This window comes from Macaca thibetana, chromosome 1 (genome assembly GCF_024542745.1).
Source record: "Macaca thibetana thibetana isolate TM-01 chromosome 1, ASM2454274v1, whole genome shotgun sequence".
Lineage (NCBI taxonomy): Eukaryota > Metazoa > Chordata > Mammalia > Primates > Cercopithecidae > Macaca > Macaca thibetana.
Genome location: NC_065578.1, coordinates 1,150,519 through 1,172,658, shown reverse-complemented (window position 1 = coordinate 1,172,658; position 22,140 = coordinate 1,150,519). Strand labels below are relative to the sequence as shown.

Here is a 22,140-nt window from a genome sequence, read left to right as displayed (position 1 = left end):
TTTTTTTTTTCTAGAGATGTAGGTCTTACTGTGTTGCCCAGGCTGGTCTCAAACTCCTGGCTTCAAGAGAGGCTCCCAGCGCAGGCTCCCATGTTGCTGGGATTACAGGCATGAGCCACTGTGCCCCGCTGATTTGTAAGCATTTGACATTAGCTCTTTTGTATATTAATCATGGTACATGCATGATGTGATTAATAGGTGTTAAAACCAATCACATATTTAAGGTATAATAGAAAATAGACACTGTCTGGGCGCAATGGCTCACGCCTCTAATTCCAACACTTGAGAAGGCCAAGGCAGGTGGATCACTTGATCCCAAAAGTTTGAGACCAGCCTGGGCAACACGGCGAAACCCTGTCTCTACAGAAAATACAAAAATCAGCTGGGTGTGGTGGTGCGTGCCTGTAGTCCCAGCTCCTTGGGAGGTTGAAGCAGGAGGATCGGTTGAGCCCAGGAGTTCGAGGCTGCAGTGAGCTGTGATCGCACTACTGCACTGCAGCCTGGGCAACAGAGTCAAACCCTGTCTCAAAAAAATAAAATAAAGTTAGACATTAAATTTGATTCTCACCAGAAAAAATAAGTAGTTTGTGATTTTTTTTTTTTTTTTTTTTTTTTTTGAGACGGAGTCTCGCTCTATTGCCCAGGCTGGAGTGCAGTGGCCGGATCTCAGCTCACTGCAAGCTCCGCCTCCCGGGTTCACGCCATTCTCCTGCCTCAGCCTCCCGAGTAGCTGGGACTACAGGCGCTCGCCACCTCGCCCGGCTAGTTTTTTGTATTTTTTTAGTAGAGACGGGGTTTCACCGTGTTAGCCAGGATGGTCTCGATCTCCTGACCTCGTGATCCGCCCATCTCGGCCTCCCAAAGTGCTGGGATTACAGGCTTGAGCCACCGTGCCCGGCCAGATTTTGTGATTTTAACATTGTTTCTTTTTTTCTGAGACAGTTAGAATGCAGTGGCACGATCTCAGCTCACTGCAACCTCCACCTCCTGGGCTCAAGCAATTCTCCTGCCTCAGCCTCCCATGTAGCTGGGACTACAGGTGCCCGCCACCATACCTGGCTAGTTTTTGTATTTTTAGTAGATACGGGGTTTTACCATGTTGGCCAGGCTGGTCTCAAACTCCTGACCTCAAGTGATCCACCCACCTCAGCCTCCCAAAGTGCTGGGATTATAGACAGGAGCCACTGCGCCCGGCCTGTTTCTTAAGTGAAATTGTTTAGTTCCAACATATGGACACAGAAGATGCGGTACCAAGAGTTCCACACGAGCAAGCTCCTAACATCCCCAAAGTGATAACCAAAGTGTAATGATAATTTTGAAATTATTTAAGAATTGGTTTCGGTGCCAGATGTAGTGGCTCAAGCTTGTAATCTCAGCACTTTGGGATTGAGGTGGGCAAATTGTGGCTGAGACCAGGAGTTCAAGACTAGCCTGGGCAACAAAGACAGACCCCCCCCCCCCCATCTCTACTACGAATTTAAAAATTACCTGGGCATGGTGGTATATGCATGTAGTCTTAGCTACTTGTGAAGCTGAGGCAGGAAGATTGCTCGAGGCCAGAAGTTTGAGGCTGCAGTGAACTATGATTGAGTCGCTGCACTACAGCCTGGGCAACAGAGTGAGACCCTGTCACAAAAGAAACAAGAAACTGCCCAACAGTATTCCCCAGTACCCCTTTACACTCCCACCAGCAACACGGGTGATGCCAGCCCCTCCACAGCCTTGCCAGTGCTTACTGTTGGCGTTTTGATCTCAGGCATTCTTTTTTTTTTTTTTTTTTTTTTTTGAGACGGAGTCTTGCTCTGTCGCCCAGGCTGGAGTGCAGTGGCGCGATCTTCTCGGCTCACTGCAAGTTCTGCCTCCCAGGTTCACGCCATTCTCCTGCCTCAGCCTCCCGAGTAGCTGGGACCCCAGACGCCCACCACCACGCCTGGCTAATTTTTTCTATTTTTTAGTAGAGACGGGGTTTCACCGTGTTAGCCAGGATGGTCTCAATCTCCTGACCTTGTGATCCGCCCGCCTCGGCCTCCCGAAGTGCTGGGATTACAGGCGTGAGCCACCGTGCCCGGCCGATCTCAGGCATTCTAATCAGTATGTAGTAGTATCTCGTTATGGCTTGATTCATATTTCCCTAAAGATGCTGATGTCACACGGAGTTTCACATGCATATTGGCCATTTGTATATCTCTTTTCTTATGGCTATTCCAAATCTTTTGACTTTTTTTTTTTTTTTTCCTTGAGACAGATTCTCGCTCTTGTCCCCAGGCTGGAGTGCAGTGGCGCGATCTCAGCTCACTGCAACCTCTGCCTCCTGGGTTCAAGCCATTCTCCTGCCTCAGCCTCCCGAGTAGCTGGGATTATAGGCACCTGCCACCACACCAGGCTAATTTTGTATTTAATTATTTTAATTTTGTATTTGCTGGTGGGAGTGTAAAGGGATACTATGGAATACTGTTGGGCAGTTTCTTTTTTCTTTTGTGACGGGATCTTACACTGTTGCCCAGGCTGGAGTGCAGTGGTGCAATCACAGCTCACCGTGGCCTCAGCATGTTGGCCGGGCTGGTCTGGAACTCCTGACCTCAGGTGATCCACCTGCCTCGGCCTCCCGAAGTGCTGGGATTACAGGCATGAGCCACCACGCCTGGCCTCTTTTGACCTTTTAAACTGGAGTTTGGACTTTATGTGGTTGATAGGAGCTCTTCGTGTGTTCCAGATGTAAGACCTGCGTCAGAAATGTGTGTGCTGCAAATATTTTTTCCTAATCTGTGGTTTATTTTCTTAATGTCTTCTTTAAGAGAAAGTGTTAACTCATCGTTTTTTTAATCTACGGTTTTATTGATCTATATTTTGTGGTCATCTTTTGTAGCTGATTTCTACCTCCCAGCATGGAGGACGACGGCAGCCTGCTCTCCGAGGATGGGCTTTTGGACGATGCCCCCCTTTTGGAAGACGGTAATAAAGCTTCTGTCACAGTAGCACAAGTTTCACCAACAAGAAAGACAAACGATACGCTTCGTAGTCACCCTTTAATTCCGTTTATTTGTGGGAGAGGGTATCTTTTACACTCACATTTTTCTCTCAAAGAGGGAGCTTATATTATTGTCTTTATTTGAAAGAAAGATAAATTGTGGCTGAGATGTTGAAGGCAGCAGACCGTAGTTTTCTAGTTTCCAACATCAGTATTGAGAAATCTGATGCCATTTTTATCCCAGTCCTTTGAATGTGACCTATTTTTGTTTTCTTTTCCTGGAAGCTTTTTTTAAAAAATCTCTGATGATCTGAAATTTTTCTGAGACGTGCGTTGATTTGGTTTTAGTTCTGGGCACAAGCAGGCCATCGCAATCTGGAAATGCATTTCCTTCCCACTCCCACCCCACTCCCCACCTCGTTTTGGGTTCTGTAGTGTGCTGAGTCAGCTGCCCGTCCCCTGGCGCTGGGTGGCCTTCTCCCCCCCGCCCCTCACCACCGTCTCCTTCTCCTGCCCCGCTTGCAACTGTGGCTTTCTGCCTTTTCCGTCATTTTGACTGAGATTTAATGAAGGGAAGAAAAGCTGTGTTCCATTTGCCGTGTTTTGCCGGAAGTCCACTGTAATCTTCCGAGATAGTGACCTTCAGCCTCTTTTGTTTGCGAACCGCTTTACGTTCTTAAAAATTATTGAAGAGCCAGAGAGCATTTGTTTATGTTGCCTGTATCTTTCAATACTTACTGTATCAAAAATTAAAGCCAAAACCATTTTAATACTTAGCCACTTAAAATAGCAATAACAAACCTATGGTGGTAACGTAAGAGTCCGGTTTAACAGAAGACAGCTGGCGTCTCAGAGCTGTCTGTTGTGACGTCACCTGTCACACGCGGCCTCTGGAAAACGCCACTGTCCTCTCATGCGAAGACAGTGAGGAGACAAATGTCGTGCGAGTGTGATCATGAAGACAGTTTTCACCTCGCAGGCCCTGAAAGACACACAGGGACTCTCAGGGTTCCCTGGATTTTGCTTTGAGAACCATCAAGTTAGAGCTTGTCAAGATTTATCCTAAAACTGGCCGGGTGTGGTGGCCCACACCTGTCATCCCAGCACTTGGGGAGGCCGAGGCAGGTGGATCACTTGAGGTCAGGAGTTCAAGACCAGACTGGCCATGACGGGGAAAGCCTCCTCTACTAAAAATATAAAAGTTAGCCGGGTGTGGTGGGACACTCCTGTAGCCTCAGCTACTCGGGAGGCTGAGGTGGGAGGATCCCGTGAACCTGGGAGGCGAAGGCTTCGGAGAGCCAAGATCGCACCACCGCACTCCAGCCTGGGCAACAGAGACTCCGTGTCAGGTTCACGACTACGCCGAACGTCATGTTGAGGTCCAAAGGGAGTGGGTAGATGAGCGGAGGGAACCCTCGGGGGGCCGTAGGCAGGTGAAAAAGGATTTTATTCAGCAGCAGCTCTCACCAGTGGCTTTCTCTCACACTGTCCACCCTGTCCTGGCTGCTTAGTCCGGTGGCTCCCACACACACAGCTGCACGGCCGGCTCTCCCTTGACTTCAGGGTCAGCAACTTAACTCTTTCTCTGGGCACGAGCCAAGCGGTGCTGAGCCCGGGCTCCCCTACATCGGTCTGCAAAATGGACGTCCCTGACTCTCTCTCTCGGGGCGCCAGTGCCGCAATCCCACTGCGTCACCCAGGCTGTTTACCTCCGCCTGTGCCTTCTTGGCTGGTTCCTTACACTCTGTCCCAAAAAAAGAACAAGATTTATCCTAAAACTTCAGACACAAATGTTTGATCTACTTTTTTTTTTTTTTTTTTTTTTTTTAACCTCTTGCCTTGATTTCTAGAAAGAGATGAATTAGAGGATCCGGAGTTTGACATCGGATGTCCTCTGCAGGAAGCTGAGGATGACATGGACCCAGGACACAGGAGGTAACTCAGAGGGTGGGGGGTGAAGGGAACAGGGCGGCTGCCTCCTCCCTCCCACAGGCTGTAGCTCCCGCAGCTCCCTCCTGAAGCAGATCTGTCAGGCACCTACCCCGGCAGGCCACACGGAGGAATGAGTCCTGAGCCTGAGGCCAGGGTGGTGGTAGCTGGTGTCCTTTTCATCCTAAGCTCAGTGAAAGAACTAGATACTGATGCTGATAAATTGAAGAAGAAAACAGCTGAGGACAGAATGCAGGCATTTCACCTGCGACAGAACCTGAGCACCCTGGATAAGATGCGTGAGGAGCAGGAGCTTTTCATTGAGAAGATGAGGTGAGCTGGGGCTGAGGCCACTGCACCTCCGCCTCTTGCCGCGCCCCGGGCCGTGACGCGGGTGCAGCAGGGGTGGTCCTGTGCCTGTCATCACCCTGAGGGCCTGCAAGGGAGGGTCCCACAGGGTCTCCATGGAGGAGCAGTTCTGCAAGCCCCACTCAGGAGCTGGTGCCCAGCGCTCCCAGCCCCCTTCCCACAGAAAAGGCGGTAAAAAGCGGCCCCGCCGCCCCCAACGCCAACCAGAGCTGCCAACTGTCAACCTTTCACCGTAGCTTCTTTCTCTGTGTTCGTGTGTGTGTGTATTTTATATCTATTGGTTTTTTTGCTAAATTATTTTAAAGCAAATTACAGACGTGATACTTCACTCCTAAATATTTCAGTGTCTCCTAAAAAATAAAAGCATTCAGCTGAGAGTGGTGGCGCACGCCTGTGGTCCCAGTTACTTGGGAGGCTGAAGCCAGAGGATCGCTTGAGCCCAGGAGGTCAAGGCTGCAGCAAGCCTGGGCGACAGAGCAAGACCCTGTCTCTAAAAATAAAAAAACTAAAAGATAAATGTTCTTCTGCATAACTTGGGCACCTGACTTGGGTACTTCGCTCAGGGAAACTACGGTTTCCCTCCTCGGCTCCTGCAGCACTTGTGTGTCTTCCAAGTGACCTTCATGGCCAGCGCGGTGGCTCAGCCTGGAATCCCAGCACTTTGGGAGGCCGAGGCAGGTGGATCACCTGAGGTCAGGAGTTTGAGACCAGCCTGGGCAACATGGTGAAACCCCATCTCTACTAAAAATACAAAAATTAGCCGGGCGTGGTGGCGCATGCCTGTAATCCCAGCTACTTGGGATGCTGAGACAAGAGAATCACTTGAACCTGGGAGGCAGAGGTTGCAGTGAGCCGAGATCCCGCCACTGCACTCCAGCCCGGGTGACAAGCAAGGCTCTGTCTCGGGGGGAAAAAAAAAAGTGACCTCCAGAGCTCATGCTCTGGGCTTTGCTCCACTGTATGTACCTGAGGCCAGAGTCTCCCCAAGGAGCTACCGTGTGAACTGGATTCTGACCCAGTCCATGTCCCGCTGGTGATCTGGGCCTGCCTGGCCCACACTCTGGAAGATGGTGGAGGAGCTCCAGCTCGTCCCCTCCCGTGGCCCCAGACCTCCCACCACGTGCCCTTCACAGGCAGGAGCACGCTTGTTTAGGGACTCAGGTTCCCTCCCGCTCCTGCACTGTCCTCAGCCCCAAGAGCATGTCACCTTCGGGTGGGAGCCACACAGTTGCCCCTGGGCAGAGTTTTCCAAAAATGGACGACAGGACCCTGCTTGTGTGGCTGGAAGGTGTTAAGAGACCCCTGACCTGGGCGAGAGGGGCTCTGGGGGTCTGACTCTGCCTCACCTGGCCCCACTGCCACTTTGGAGGCTGGAGTTTCAGGGAACCATCATCTGACCCTTGCTTCCCTGTTCCAGAGGGGAGCTGCGCACCTGTCGGCAGAGGCGGGACCTGATCGGCAAGCAGCAGGAGGCTGTGGCAGCCGAGATCGCCACAGAGGCAGAGGCGGGCAACATGTAGGTGGCCCTCGATAGAGGGCAGGGAATTGGGCATGAGGTCAGAGCAGAGGCTCATTCGTTCACCCACAGTGGGGCGTGAAGCACCTGCTGCATTCAGGCCAGTGAGAAGCCCCAGTGTGAGGCCACAACACACACACAGAAGCACGTGAGGTCGGCAAAGCTGGGGCCTGGAGGGTGCCAGGGCTGGATCTCTGGGAGGCAGGACTCTGTGGATCAGCAGTTGGGGGAAGGCCCCTCGGGCCACTCTTGCCTGGGGCAGCAGGGCGGAGCAGCTGAGGGCGGGGTGAGAGGTGAGAGGCCCACATGGGTCCCACACTGCCAGGTGGGAGGGCCCGTGGACGCTGGAAACGCCAACACTCACCGACAGGCACTCCCAGAGCTGGCTCCACGGCTGCCGCTCCAGCCTCGCCTCACCCTCCGGGGACCGGGTGCCTGCAGGGCCTGCCGAGGTTAGCCCAGCCCTGGGAAGGCCCCAGCAGGTGCCCGTCCTGGAGGTGCTGGTGCAGCCATGGGGACCAGAGGGCCAGCAGCCAGGGGCAAGGGAACCAGCAGGTCCTCCCGGCCCTGGAGGATGAGGGGCTTCTGGTCACTGTGGGCTGGGGGGGCCTGAGGGTCAAGGAGCAGACGGGGCTGCCCAGGTCTCTGCGGGGTTTTGACCTGCCTCATTCCTGGACCGTGGCACCCAGGATCTAGGGGTGACCGCTGTACCTGGCCAGCTGCTCAAAGCCCACCCCTTGCATCCACACGGCCGGGACCTCCGGCCAGCATCACGCTGTGCCGCTCTCGTGGGCAACCCCCCACTGCCAGGGAAGTGGTCTCCAGGAGTGCGGCTGGGCTGGTGCTGGATGTGCACTGTGTGGATGATGCCCAGGAGGGGAGCAGGAGGGAGGGAGGGGACTCAGGGCGCCCCAACGCCAGGGCCTGGGGCTTGTCACGTGTGCTGGGTCCTTCCCAGGCCAGAGGCCTGGACGTCTGCTGCCCCCAGGGGCTTCATGCAGGGGCGACTGAGGGTCCAGGGCAGGCTCCCCAAGCCCTCACTCCTCCTGGGGCTGTGCCATGTGGGCACTGCCTGCCCAGCAGAAAGTGGGCACGTGGAGAGCCTGCCACCAGCCCCACACTCCACCAGCTAGGTAGCCCAGCACCAAGATTTCCCTCCTGAGGGAGAGGAGGCCAGGGGATGCCAGGTGAACCTGGGTGGCCCCTGGGTGACTGAGGCCTGACACACGCCCGGCCTGTGCCTTCGCCCCTGCAGGGCCACTGTGGGCCGTCTCCAGGCCGTGTCCAGACGCCTGTTTGTGGAGCTGGAGAATGAGAGAGACCTGCAGTCGAGGACTGAGGCCGTGCTGAAGGAGAGCGAGTGAGTCAGTGTGGACTGGCAGCGGGGCCTTCCCACCTGGGGGCGGAGAGCAAGATCCGGGGGGTCGCACCTGACCGGGAAACTGCCGGGAAGTGGAAAGGGGACTCGGCGAATGCAGTGCAGTGGTTGGAAGGATCAGTCTTCACGTCGCCTTTTTCCGTTTCTCTGGGTTTGTTTATGTTCCTAGGAACTCCAATATCAGGTTATTTTTCCTCTTTCCTCGTTTCTCATGCTTTGCGCTTCCACAGAACAGCGAGCTGGGTTTTCAGAACCCAGGAGAGAGACGCTGCCTCGTCCTAAACGCTTTCCTGTGGAGCTGGGTTGGATGCGTCGAGTTGCCTCTGGCGAGTTCGGCAAGAAGGGGTTTGGGAAGGTGCACGAATTGCTCAGAGCGACTGAGGGGACCCTGAGCTGGCCTCAAGTAGGACTCCCGAACCACATGGCCCCCAGCCCCGGGAGCTGCAGCCAGGTCCATGGCGTCCACAGCACTGACCCTGCACGTGCCCAGGATGACCTAAGCTTTCCAGCCTGGGCAGGGCAGGGGGCACAGAGAGGGCTGAGCGCAGGCCTCAGGCCACCCCGCCCACAGGAGTGCTCATGCCACCGGCCCTTGTGCAACCTGACATCTCGGCCCCACCCCAGTGAAGACACCACTGGGCTCTGACCCAGCCTCTGACCCACACTCGCTGTGATGTAGTTTCTTTTCTTTTTTTCTTTTTTTTTTTCTTTTTATTTTTTTGAGACGGAGTCTCGTTCTGTCGCCCAGGCTGGAGTGCAGTGGCCGGATCTCAGCTCACTGCAAGCTCCGCCTCCCGGGTTCACGCCATTCTCCTGCCTCAGCCTCCCCAGTAGCTGGGACTACAGGCGCCCGCCACCTCGCCCGGCTAGTTTTTTGTATTTTTAGTAGAGACGGGGTTTCACCGTGTCAGCCAGGATGGTCTCGATCTCCTGACCTTGTGATCCGCCCGTCTCGGCCTCCCAAAGTGCTGGGATTACAGGCTTGAGCCACCGCGCCCGGCCGCTGTGATGCAGTTTCTGACCCAGCCTCTGACCCTGTGATGTAGCCACGACCCAAGCTGGTGTCCAGTGCCCTGCGCCGTGGCCCCACCTGTGAGGGCAGCAGGAGGGGTGCAGGGGAGGACACTGAACCCAGCTGCAGCTGAGCGTGGAGGAGAGCACTGTCCGTGGTGGCTCTCCTTTGACGATGGCTGTGTCGTGCCCCTCTCACTGCTCAGCAGCACCTGTGCCAGGGCCGGGGGCTTCACAGGGCTAATGAACCCCAGAAGGCCTCACTTTACTAGGTTGCTGTGATTGTCCACTTCTTTAAAAAAAAGAAAGAAAAAAGTTTTTGGTCTGGGCACAGTTAGTGGTTCATGCCTATAATCCCAACACTTTGGGAGGCCAAGGCAGGTCGATCACCTGAGGTCAGGAGTTCAAGACCAGCCTGGGCAACATGGCAAAACCCTGTCTCTACTAAAAATACACAAATTAACTGGGCTTGGTGGTGGGCGCCTGTAATCACAGCTACTCGGGAGGATGAGGCAGGAGAATCGCTGGAGCCCAGAGGCAGAGGTTGCAGTGAGCCAAGATTGCGCCATCACACTCTAGCCTGGGCAACAGAGTGAGCAAGACTCTGTCTTAAAAAAAAAAAAAAAGGGCCGGGCGCAGTGGCTCACTCTTGTCATCCTGGCACTTTGGGAGGCCAAGGCGGGCAGATCACAAGGTCAGGAGATCGAGACCGTCCTGGCTAACACAGTGAAACCCCGTCTCTACTGAAAATACAAAATATTAGCCGGGCATGGTGGCGGGCGCAGGTAGTCCCAGCTACCTCTCTCGGGAGGCTGAGGCAGGAGAATGGCATGAACCGGGAGGCGGAGCTTGCAGTGAGCCGAGATCGCGCCACTCACTCCAGCCTGGGCCACAGAGTGAGACTCTGTCTCAGAAAATAAATAAATAAATAAATAAATAAATAAAGTTTTATTTTGAAACAATTCCAAACTTACAGAAGAGCTGCAAAATGGCAGCAAGACCCCCTGTGCCCTGCGGCCCTGTGCCCGGAGCTGTGCCCGGAGCCGTCCCCAGAGCCCATGTGGGCGTTGTGTCCAGGGTGACCCCTCGCCCCGCCCCAGTCAGGGGGAGCCTCGGTACTTCTGTGACAGGCGGACCTTGCAGTTCTGAGGATCGCAGACCAGGGGCTGTCCCGCACTGTGACTGTGCTTGATGCCTCTGGGGGTGATGACCAGTCCCCTGGGTGTCCTCTCATGGGACACGTAATGGCTGCCAGACCCGCCGTGGGGCCGCCCGCTTCTTCAGCGCAGCAACGCCGTTCCCTTGGAAACTGATGTGTAGCTTGTGGGGAGAAGCTTTGAGGCTGGGAAATCCTGCTCCATGTCCCTTTTCACACGAGCACAGCATCCCTCTGTGTTTCTTGCCAGAATTAATTCCTGCTGTGATGGCTTCTAAGGGGTGACTTTCCAGTTCCACCATCCCTTCCTATTAGTTGGCTTTCCACTGTTAGGAGAGCGTTCCCCCTCCGTGTTTGCTCGACGTGTAGGCTGGGGGTGCCGTGTCCCTGGCAGGTCTGATCTGGCCCATCAGGATTTGTCCGGGTGCTGCAGCCGCCTCGCATCTGGCAGTGGCATCCTTCCGCACCCTGCGTTCGTGTCTGTCGCTCTGGCAGTGGCATCCTTCCGCACCCTGCGTTCGTGTCTGTCGCTCTGGCAGTGGCATCCTTCCGCACCCTGCGTTCGTGTCTGTCGCTCTGTGGGCCACGGGTGTGTGCGGGGGGCAGCTTGGAGAGCACGGCCCCCGCTTCCAGTGTCGGCCCCGGGAGTCCTCCGTTGTGGCTCTGGGACAGGTGGCGGGCACGAGGCTGGCCGCTGCTTCGGGACCCAAACCGCGTTCTGGGAACAGCTCCTGAATTTCCCCAGCACACATCCCTGCTGCCACACCATGCGCGTCATCCACAGCCACAGAACAAGCCACCCTAGCCCTTAGCCGCCTAAGGCAGCGGGCGTGAGGGTCTCGGTGCCTGAGGGTCTCGGTGCCTGAGGGTCTCGGTGCCTGAGGGTCTCGGTTCCGGAGGGTCGTGGTCTGGGCGGGGGATTGGGCTCGAGGTGTTCAGACCAGCCCAAGACCCTGTGGAGGGGCTTCAGGCGTGAACAGCCAGGGGTCCCTGGAGTCATCTTGGAGACTGGATGCCACACGCATGTGTCTCACACGCAGCTCGACCAGGTCCAGCAGCTCTGCACGCGAGGGGGCCACTGGCTGGCAGAAGCGTCTGTTGGACTAGCCTCACGGGCACTTTCTGGCCAGCAGGTCCCAGGAACCGCCAAAGGAAGCCCTAGAGACGACCCTGCCTGCTCACACCACCTCCCGGTCCTTAGCGCCTGTGCTGGGCCTGTGCGTGTCCCATCCCTGTGCCCGGGGGGCTACTGCGAGGTGCCTGAATCTGTGCTGGTGGCTTAGATACACTCTCTCATTCGCCCGTCCTCCCCACATGGTAAGAGGGCGCCCACTGCGTGCCAGACACCGTCCAAAGCCTTTGGGCCTCTCCCGTGAATGAGGCAGCAGAGGCCTGCCTGGTGGAGGCTGCTTTGGTGGGAGGCAGGCCGTGAGTTATCACACGCGTGTTCTGCGCAGCCTCGTCACGTGACACTTTCCCACGCCCAGCTCAGCACGAAGAGGAGGCTTTGTGCGCCCCCCGCTCGGCCACGTGGGACCCACAGCGGGGCCCTGGTGCTGCGGCCCGGCCTGCTCTGAGGCTTCTCTGACTGCACGCACGTCGCATCACTGCAGTGACAAATCCACAAACGTAACAGCTCAGCAGGACGCGGATTTATGAGCTTGCAGTTCTAGAGGTCATTAGCCCGACACGGGTCCCACTGGGCTAAAGTCAAGGTGTAGGCAGGGCTGGTTCCCCACGGAAGCCTCTGGGGAGAATCCATGTCCTCGCCTTTTCCAGCTCCAAAGCTGCCTGCGTTCCTCCTCCATCTTCAAAACCAGCCAGGTCCCACCTCTCCAGCCTCCAACCTTCATCATTACCTCCGCGGCTGACCACACTGAATCTTCAGATAAACTGGGACCTGAGTGGGGTCCCCATCTACTTCAGCCCTAGGGACCCCCAAATCAATTAACCGCTGCCCAAAACCGCTTCCACCCATCCACGCTGAGACACACTGCCCTGCTGCCCACCCAGGAACCAGCACGACTCCCTCCCAGGCCCAGCAGCACCCCAGGGCAACAGGGAGCCCCTCAAAGGCAGCATCCCTGCCCGGGCCCCCGCACATTCCAGAGTGCACCTCGGTGCTTTCAAAGGGCACAGGACTCTCCTCACTGAGCCGCAACGAAGAGCATGTCTTCTATATGTGGTCACACTCGCCGTGACACTCGCCGTCACACTCGCCGTCACACTCGCCGTCACACTCACCGTCACACTCGCCGTCACAGTTGCCAACAGCTGGATGCAGCGGCTCACGCCTGTAATCCCAACACTTTGGGAGGCCAAGGTGGGCAGATCACTTGAGCCCAGGAGTTTGAGATCAGCCTGGGAACATGGTGAAACCCCATCTCTACAAAAGATGCCAAACTTAGCTGGGCGTGGTGGCGTGCACCTGTAATCCCAGCTACTCAAGAGGCTGAGGTGGGAGGATTGATTAAGCTCAGGTCAAGGCTGCAGTGAGCTGAGACTGCGCCACTGCACTCCGGCCTGGGCGACAGAGCGAGACCCCATCTCAACAACAGCAACAACAAACCTTCCAACAGGCTGTCTCTCCAAACATTGGGAGTCCTTCTTCTGCATGACTTTCTGGCATCTAGCTTTCCACAGTGCAGGTCTCTCTTGGGTCCAGGTTTCCTCAACCCGCTGAGTGTGTGACGGGAGCTGCCTGTGGTGGGCGGGGTAGGCTGGTGGCACGTCCACATCAGACGCCCAGGCCGGCCTCGGACAGGCTGTTCCCTCTGTGGCCTGGCAGGGTTGGAATTCATTCCCACGCACCTTCTCCCAGGTCCTGCTGTGGAGATTGGCTGCTTTCTTCCCCTCTGGGATCCTTCTCCTCTCAGGTCAGACTTTGTTCCTGCCCCTGGGAGCATCCGGGCCACAGGGGATGGCAAGGGGGTCATGAGGAGATCTGGCAGCCCCTCAGGGAGGTGTTATGGGGCCCCCAGGCAGCAGAGCCTGCCTTTGAGGGAGGGGAAAGCTGCCTCCGTGTGGACGGATATGCAGAGGGGCTTGGCGGTTTGGGGCGCTCGCTCACATGTGTGCAGATACCCTCAAATGTCCGCGCTCCCATTCTCAAAATCCCAGTCATTCCCAATCAGCCTCTGCTCTGCTCTGAAGGCCAGTGCCCCTGAAATCGGTGTGCTGGAACTCAACCCTAGTGTTCGTCAGTCTTTGTGTCACTGTAAAGAAATGCCTGATACTGGGTCATATAAAGAAAAGAGGTGGACAGGTGCGGTGGTTCACACCTGTAATCCCAGCACTTTGGGAGGCCGAGGCGGGCGGATCATGAGGTCAGGAGATCGAGATCATCCTGGCTAACACGGTGAAACCCCGTCTCTACTAAAAATATACCAAAAATTAGCCAGGCGAGGTGGCGGGCGCCTGTAGTCCCAGCTACTTGGGAGGCTGTGGCGGGAGAATGGTGTAAACCCGGGAGGCAGAGCTTGCAGTGAGCCGAGATCGCACACTGCACTCCAGCCTGGGCGACGGAGCTAGACTCCGTCTCAAAAAAAAAAAAAAAGAGGTTTGGGCCAGACGCAGTGGCTCACACCTGTAATCCCAGCACTTTGGGAGGCTGAGGTGGGCGGATGACCTGAGATCAGGAGTTTGAGACCAGCCTGACCAACATGGTGAAGCCCCGTCTGTACTAAAAATACAAAAACTAGCCAGGCATGGTGGCGGGCGCCTGTAATCCCAGCTACTCAGGAGGCTGAGGCAGGAGAATCGCTTGAACCCACGAGGTGAAGGTTGCAGTGAGCTGAGATCACACCACCGCACTGCAGCCTGGTGGACAGAGTGATACTCATCTTAAAAGAAAGAAATAAAAATAAGAAGAAAAGAGGTTTGATTGGTCAGGGTTCTGCAGGCCGTACAGGGAACGTGATGGCATCTGCTTCTGGGGAAGCCTCAGGAAGCCTCCAATCACGGTGGAGGGTGAAGGAACCGTGTCTCCCACGGTGGGAGGGGAAGCAAGAGGGTGGAGGTGCCACACACTTTCAAATAACCAGATCTCCCATGAACTCGCTCGTCACCAAGGAGGTGGCCCACCCCTTCATGAGGGAGCCGCCCCAGGACCCCAACACCTCCCACCAGGCCCACCTCCAACACCGGGGGGTCCAGTTCAACACGAGACCTGCGGGGGACACACGAGACCTGTGGGGGACACACGTCCAAACCAAATCCGTCCAAACCGAATGGAGGTGACGGCAGGAAGAAGTGAGGTCTCTGGGAGATTCAGCCATGGGGACTCTGCCCTCGTGGAGACGATTAGTGCCTCATAAAAGGGCTTGAGGGCTGGGCGCGGTGGCTCAAGCCTGTAATCCCAGCATTTTGGGAGGCCGAGGCGGGCGGATCACAAGGTCAGGAGATCGAGACCATCCTGGCTAACACGGTGAAACCCCGTCTCTACTAAAAAAAATACAAAAAAACTAGCCAGGCGAGGTGGCGGGCGCCTGTAGTCCCAGCTACTCGGGAGGCTGAGGCAGGAGAATGGCGTGAACCCGGGAGGCGGAGCTTGCAGTGAGCTGAGATCTGACCACTGCACCCCAGCCTGGGCGACAGAGCGAGACTCCGTCTCAAAAAAAAAAAAAAAAAAGGGCTTGAGGGAGCCCTTCTGTCCCTCTGCCACATGAGGACACAGACGGGCACCGCCTTCAAGGAACGGGCTTTCATAGGACGTCAAGGCTGCTGGCACCTTGACTATGGACTTCCCGGCCTCCAGAACTGGGAGGAATGAATTTCTGTGGTTTGCGAAGACCCAGTCATGGGTGTTTTCCTACAGCAGCAGGAATGGGCGGCGACCACGTCTGAGACAACGTCTTGCCTCTTACCTAAGAGACCCCGCAAGCTGGTAGCTCACGTGGCCGCTGGAGCACTGATCACCGGGCAGGGGACGCGACATCCAGCAGAACATCATTTCCAGAGCTGGTGGGAGCATGAATCCTCGGAGTAAAGAATTTCATGAGTCATGCGAGGGAGGAATAGAAGTAACCCCACACGTGGAAGCTCCACAGAGTCCCCCTGAGTCGGGAAGCGACGAACGCACCGCGTGGCAGGACGCCAGCCGGAGATCCGGCGACCCATGATCCCTGGAAAGGAGCCAAATGTTTAAAATGACCCCAACAGATAACATGGTATGCCCAGTTCCTAAAATGCAGTGACACAACCGCGACGTTGACACCAAGAGGGCATGCGACAGAGGGAAAGTAGAACCCGATCTCAGGAGGTAAATCAGAAAACCCTAAATAAAACCTTAAACATTGAAATCCAGCCGTGTGTGAGACACGCACACACACCTCCCTTGCCAAGTTGGAGTTTAGATCCTAGGAGCCCCAAAAAAGGTTCAACATTAGAAATTCTCGACATTAACACGTTAAAAGAGAAAACCATTGAGTATCTCAATTCAACATATATTCATGATTTTTTTCAAAAAGATGTAAAGCAGACTTTATTCACGGAGGGCCACGGCGGTGGGACCCCTGCCCCGGGCGTTGCAGTGGGGAGAGAGACTGGACTCCGCCCCACAGGAAAAGCTTTTAATGAAAGAGGAAGTGGAAATTAGCATGATCAAGGGTGTCTAGGAAAGAGCTGCGGCACACGTCGCGTGGAATATCAGAAATGCAGGGAGGATGCCGGCTAAACTCCTGTGTCTGACGTTGTCCAGGGTTCCGATCCTCGCGTGGCCGGCCCCAGCCTGAGCCGCATCTCCGGGTGGCACCGTTCGCACGTGTCCAGGAGCGGCTCCTTGCATCCCTCCACCAGGCGTCTCTGGCCAGGCCACCTCCCCAGCGGCTGCATGCTCTCACCTGGCCGCTGTTAGAAGGACACTGTCCACATCCTCAGAAGGAACTTTCCCGGCCTGAGCCCCCACGGCACACACACTCCTCCAACTGAAGATTCACCGGAAATTTCCCTGAGTTGTGCCAAGAACCAAGGGGCACCGTGTCATCTGGGGCCACCATAGATGCCGTATCACTCACAGTCCAGGACAAATTCGCCCAAGACCAGGGGACAGGCAGGTCCCCTGTCATCCAGGACATGTGGACCCAGCAGGGCTGGCCGAACCTGCTCCACAGCCCCCGCCCCAGGCACATTTGAAGACTAAGGGGTGGTTTTGGGTGCTGGTCAGTTCACACCAGGGATCCTCCAGCCCAGCCAAACAGTCACGGCTGTCCCTTCCCAAAGGCCTCCCTCAGGCTGGGCAGGGCCCGCCCCAGGCCCTCCGCAGCCAACGGACACGGCCTCAGGCCGGCGGGTGGCACACGGGAGTGCAGGCCAGGCTCTAGCTGGGTTGGATTGAACCCCTAGTGATTTTCCTGAGGTTGGAGGCAGGCAGGGCGGGCCTCAGTGTCTGGGCAACTCAGAGCGGAGATGGCCCCTAGAGAAGGGAGTGTTCGACGTCCGCCTGGAGGATTTGTCGGGAAACCCACCCCAGGATGCCGGGAAACCCCCCTCAGGATGCTGGGAAACCCCCCCCCCAGGATGACCGTGGGGCCCGTCTCCAGCTGCTTTGCCTCCTGTTTGAAGGAACGCCATGTGGCACATTGAGATCCAGGAGGGGCGGCTCGAGGCCTTCCGGACAGCTGACCGTGAGGAGGCAGAGGCTGCGGGGCGGCGGCTCCAGGTGCGAGCAGCCCGGCAGCTGTGCAGGGAGCAGGAGGCCCTGGGGAAGATGGAGCGGAACCGGCTGCTGAGAATCCGGTAAGCGGCACCCAGGCCCACCCGTGCCCGTCCCAGCAGCTCCTGTCAGTCCGTCCGCCCTCTCCCCAGGGGTCTCCTCACCCTCCGCATCTGTCCAGCTCCACCTCCACCCTCCCTGCCTCCTCCCAGCTTGCTCCTCTGCTGGACCTTTGAGTCCTTCCCAAGTGTCAGGCGCCCCCCTGCACCTGCCCAGAGCCCCAGCCCTCCTGAGATGCCACAGCCACGATACCGCCACTAAAGCCAGCCACTAAAGCCGCACTCCAGCGAGACTGCCCCTCCCCTTTCCCTCCGGCAGCCCCATCCTCTTCCCAGCCAGGCCATTCTCTGGGCTCCGTCCCCGCCCCTGGCTGCTCCTTTGCACCCCACCCACGGCCCCCACCCCCCACGGCCATGGAGCGCTCAGGCCCGTTCCCCACACGTCCCCTGTCATGAGTCTCCTGCTCAGCCAGGGCCCAGCCACCTCCTAGGCCAGTCCCCAAGTGCTTCACAGGCCATCAGGCCAGCTGTCCCAACCTGCCGTGAGCCTCTCTCCTCGGGACCCCCTTCTGGCCTCCATCCCCTCCCCCATCTCGTTCCCTCCCTTCAGCTGCCCAGGCCACAAACCCCTGTGGAATCCAGGCCCTGGCTGCAGACACGAGGTCCCCAGCCCCTGCCTCCTTCCTCCCCACAGCACTGCTGTGCCTGCGCCATCCTCTTCCCAGACCCCTGCCCGGCTGGGATCGAACCTTGCCTTTGGTGGTTCCCTGGCACTGGAGCCGCAGTGGCGTGGAGAGTGTGACATCTGTGTGGCCCACGGCACCAGCTCTCCAGGGACCCTCGCTCCTCCCCAAGGGAGGCTGTGCAGGGCAGAGCTGAGCAAAAGGGCCCATGGTGTCTCTGGGACACGAGCTCCAGCTGTGCAGGGCTTGGGGGCAGGTGGGATGCGTGATGCCCTCTGATGGCCCCGCGTCCCCACAGGAAGTCCCTGCACACCCAGAAGGAGCTCGGGCTCAGGCACCAGAAGCTGCTAGAGGATGCCCGGAAGAACCACAAGATCGCTGTGCGGTTCCTGAAGGCCTCCCTGGGAAGGTAGGGCCTCCCTTCGATGTCCTTAGGGAGAAACCCAAGAATACACGTCACTTGCTTTTGTCTTGACATTCCCTGATTTTATTATTTATTTACTTAAGATGGAAGCTTGCTGGAGTGCAGTGACATGATCTTGGCTCACTGCTCTGCCTCCCAGGTTCAAGTGATTCTCCTGCCTCAGCCTCCTGAGTAGCTGGGACTACAGGCGCCCGCCACCACACCCAGCTAATTTTTGTATTTTTAGTAGAGACAGGGTTTTACCATGTTGACCAGGCTGGTCTCGAACTCCTGACCTCAGGTGATCTACCCGCCTCAGCCTCCCAAAGTGCTGGGATTACAGGCGTGAGCCACCGCACCCAGCCTCCTGGTTTTATTATTGAATCACCACCTTACCATCAAAAACCAATAAACATGTATTTTTAGTGTGAGGTGCTGTTTCTTTTCAGAAGAGGCCCGTGAGACGCGCTGGGCACGTTCCTGATGTGTTCTCGTGGCCTGGCCCTCCGGGGCGTGTTCCTGCCGTGTTCTCGTGGCCTGGCCCTCCGGGGCGTGTTCCTGCCGTGTTCTCATGGCCTGGCCCTCCGGGGCATGTTCCTGCCGTGTCCTCGTGGCTTGGCTTCTACGCCAGCACCTTTTGCCCATCCCACCTCTTGTGTTGTCCCCGTTAATCATGTTCCTGGTGGAAATGACAGCACCGAGGTTCCTTTAATTACACCCCACACGGCATCGCTGTGTCACTTCCTCGGTTAAAAGTGTGGCCGTTTGTGGTGGCGCACACCTGTGATTCCAGCGCTTTGGGAGGCTGAGGCTGAGGCAGGAGGATCACTTGGGCCTGGGAGCTGTGATTGCACCACTGCTCGCCAGCCTGGATGACAGAGCCTCAAAAATGTTTAAATGTCCTTCCTCAGAATCCGAGAGCAAGAGAAGAAGGAGGAGATGAAGTGCCAGGAGCACATGAGGCGACGCATGGACGCGGTGGTGGCACTGAAGGGCAGCATCTCCGCGAACCGGGTAAGCCCCCGCAGCCCCCCCCGGCCTCTCCCTCAGCCCTTGCCAGGGTCCGTCCCTGGGCCCCTGCTCCTTGGGTGCCAGACCTGTGTCCTCGGGTGTCCAGGGTTGACCCACACACTTGGTGGCCCCTGGAGGCTTCCCAAGCCTGTGCCACAGATTTGCCCACGGGTTCTATGTGGGTCAGGGCCAGGCACTGGAGTCAGGCAGGAGCAGGCAGCCCAGCCCTGCTCCCATGGGGCCTGGTCTTGTTGGAGGAGACACATGGCGGGCCCGGGCGCCTCGAGGCCATGCCCTGGGCCCAAGGCTGGGGTTTCAGGCTGAGAAAATGGTGGGAAGGGTGGGAACAGAATCTGCAAAGGCTCAGAGGTGAGGGGCAGAGGCGGGCAGGTGACGTGCAGGGACAGCCCCAGCCCCACGCTTGGGTTGTGCGGACAATTTGCCAGCTGTCTCCCGCGGGGTCTGCAGACGTCAATGTTGGTTTAAGGCCCAGTGTGTGAGCATGTGTGTGTGCAGGTTTGCATGTGTGTGTGCACGTGTCTAGGTGTGCATGTGTGAGCATGTGTGCACATGTGTGTGTAGGTTTGCATGTATGAGCGTATGTGGTGCACATGTGTGCATGTGTGACCGTGTGTGTGTGCATGTGTGACCGTGTGTGTGCGTGTGTGAGCATGTGTGCACATGCGTCCAAGTGTGCCTGTGTGAGCACGTGTGTGCAGGTTTGCATGTATGAGCATAGGTGTGTGCGCATGTGTGCATGTGTGCAGGTGTGAGCATGTGTGTGCAGGTTTGCATGTATGAGCATAGGTGTGTGCGCATGTGTGCATGTGTGCAGGTGTGAGCACGTGTGTGCAGGTTTGCATGTATGAGCATAGGTGTGTGCGCATGTGTGCATGTGTGCAGGTGTGAGCATGTGTGTGTTCCCGCATGTGCTGACATTGTCACCTCAGTGCTCTCTATTTCCAAGGACACACTGCGGAAGTTCCAAGCATGGGACCATGCCAAGGCAGAGCTGGCGGAGCAGAGGGTCCAGGCTGAGAAGAAGGCGATTCTGGCCCAGGGCGGGGATGCGTTCAGGCACCTTGTCCACCAGCGCCGGCGCCAGGAGCTGGAGGCCCAGAAGAGGTGAGGGTGGTGGCAGAGGTGCCACTGGGAGGCACCTGCCCAGTCAGTGGGTGCAGGGAGAGCCAAGGGGGCTCGGCTTTACATTAAGCAAAGCTGCTCTCTCTCCCAGGGCCCCCACTCAGGCGGCTGTGGGGCACAGGAACAGGGGCTCCAGGCCACCACCCTTGCCCTGCCTGGGCCTGACTCAGCCTGCCCAGCCCTGCCCCTACTCCAGTCCATGCCCAACCCTCGGCCCCTTCTCCCCTCTGAGACCCTGAAACCCCGGCCCCTCTCGAGAGCCTCTGGCTCCTGTTCTGACTTCTCAGGAGGAGGGACTGGCGGGCTCTTTCCTGGCCCACCCGGAAGTCTCCAGGGAGCCTGTCCTGGGTTTTGCCCGAAGCTGCCTCATCCCGGGAGCCTGGCCCTTTCTCCCCATCCCAGTCCCCCCGTCCACGGCCCTGGCCAGTCACTGCTGAGGATGTGCCTGGGTGGGGGCTCCTGGCCCTCTCGCTGGGCAAGGCATCCTCCTCTGGGTGCCACAGAGCCCTGAGTGCGTCCTCCCCACCCCCGAGTCACGATCAGAGTTCTCCACCACCCATCAGCCTGCCCACCTTGTGGGGGGGTCCTGGCAGCGACGCCTACACATCCCTTAGCCTGGCGCAGGCCTGGCATGTAGGAGGCACCGGGGAGGTGCAGCTGCAGTGAGTGGATGAACATCTTCAGCCCTGGGGCTACCCTCAGTGGCAGCCCCACGCCAGCCTAGAAACAAGGGCTGGGAAGAAGCCTCGGGGCGGCCAAGGCTGCTGGGGGACTGGGTTGCTAAGTGGGCAGGCCAGGCTGGGCAGGGCTAGGCAGGGCTGGGCTTGCAGGGCTGGGATTGGCAGGGCTAGACAGGACTGGGCTTGGAAGGGATGGGCTGGGCTGGGCAGGGCAGGGCTAAGCTTGGCAGGGATGGGCTAGGGTGGGCCGGGCTGGGCTGGGCAGGGCTGGGCCGGGCAGGGCTGGGCTGAGCTGGGCAGGGCAGGGCTCTGCAAGGCAGGGCTGGGCAGGGCAGGGCTGGGCAGTGCTGGGCAGAGCAGGGCTTGGCAAGGCTGGGCTGGGCTGGGCAGGGCTGGGCAGGGCTAGGCTGGGCTGGGCAGGGCTGGGCTGGACAGGGCTGGGCTGGGCAGGGCTGGGCAGGACTGGGCAGGACTGGGCTTGGCAGGGATGGGCTGGGCAGGGCTGGGCAGGGCTGGGGTTTAAGCCTAGAATCTCCAGCTTGGCCTCTGCCCATCTGCTCCCCACTGGAGCTTGTGTTTAGCCCCAGGACCAGGAAGTTCCCACCCCAAGAGCCCTGCTGGGCAGGATGGAGCCTCTAGGATGGCGCTAGGGAGGGGCTGCCGGGCGCCGTCCCACCTGGGGCAAGGTGGAGGCAGGGGACCTCTCACACTTTTCTGAGAAGCGACTCCACGCAGGGCCTTTGAGGAGGAGCAGAAGCTCAGAAAGCAGGAGATCGTCAGTCGGATTCTAAAAGAGGAGGCTGAGGAGGAAAAAAGAAAGAAACAGCGTCCCCCGACCAAGGCCACTCACCGGCCGACCCTGAGGGACAAGACCTGGAACTACATCTCCGACTATTGCGAGGAGAAGACCACAGCCCCAGCCAACACGTACACACTGGTGAGCAAACGCCACACACCTGTGGAGGGCAGGTGGGGCCTCAGGGCTCAGGTGTGGTGAGACATCCTCTGAGGACCTCAGCACCACGGCCACCTGCAGGGGGTTGCTGAGCCCGCTGAGTGGCCGCCACTCAGCTCAGGGGCAAAGGGACAAGACCCACCACAGACCCACCACATGAGAGAGGCCCATGGCCGCAGCATCCCCAGCAAGGGTCCTGTGTCCTCCTGGCTTCACCCCCAGCAGTG

General features: G+C 57.6%; 2 protein-coding genes across 3 annotated transcripts in view; one reads left to right on the top strand and one right to left on the bottom strand.

Moving 5' to 3' along the window:
• The window catches only part of GABRD (gamma-aminobutyric acid type A receptor subunit delta), a 378,620-nt gene that overhangs the window by 40,774 nt on the left and 315,706 nt on the right, over nucleotides 1-22,140 (bottom strand). The window lies entirely within an intron of this gene.
• The window catches only part of CFAP74 (cilia and flagella associated protein 74), a 77,527-nt gene that overhangs the window by 11,482 nt on the left and 43,905 nt on the right, over nucleotides 1-22,140 (top strand). For both annotated transcript variants that reach the window (XM_050785733.1, XM_050785724.1), the window contains exons 2-11: nucleotides 2,867-2,952; nucleotides 4,819-4,903; nucleotides 5,087-5,230; nucleotides 6,684-6,782; nucleotides 8,038-8,142; nucleotides 16,889-17,062; nucleotides 18,020-18,130; nucleotides 19,036-19,138; nucleotides 20,103-20,260; nucleotides 21,694-21,895. In XM_050785733.1, coding sequence (XP_050641690.1) covers nucleotides 2,886-2,952; nucleotides 4,819-4,903; nucleotides 5,087-5,230; nucleotides 6,684-6,782; nucleotides 8,038-8,142; nucleotides 16,889-17,062; nucleotides 18,020-18,130; nucleotides 19,036-19,138; nucleotides 20,103-20,260; nucleotides 21,694-21,895 — 1,248 coding nt within the window. In that variant the 5' untranslated portion in view covers nucleotides 2,867-2,885. The remainder of the gene's footprint in view (nucleotides 1-2,866; nucleotides 2,953-4,818; nucleotides 4,904-5,086; nucleotides 5,231-6,683; nucleotides 6,783-8,037; nucleotides 8,143-16,888; nucleotides 17,063-18,019; nucleotides 18,131-19,035; nucleotides 19,139-20,102; nucleotides 20,261-21,693; nucleotides 21,896-22,140) is intronic.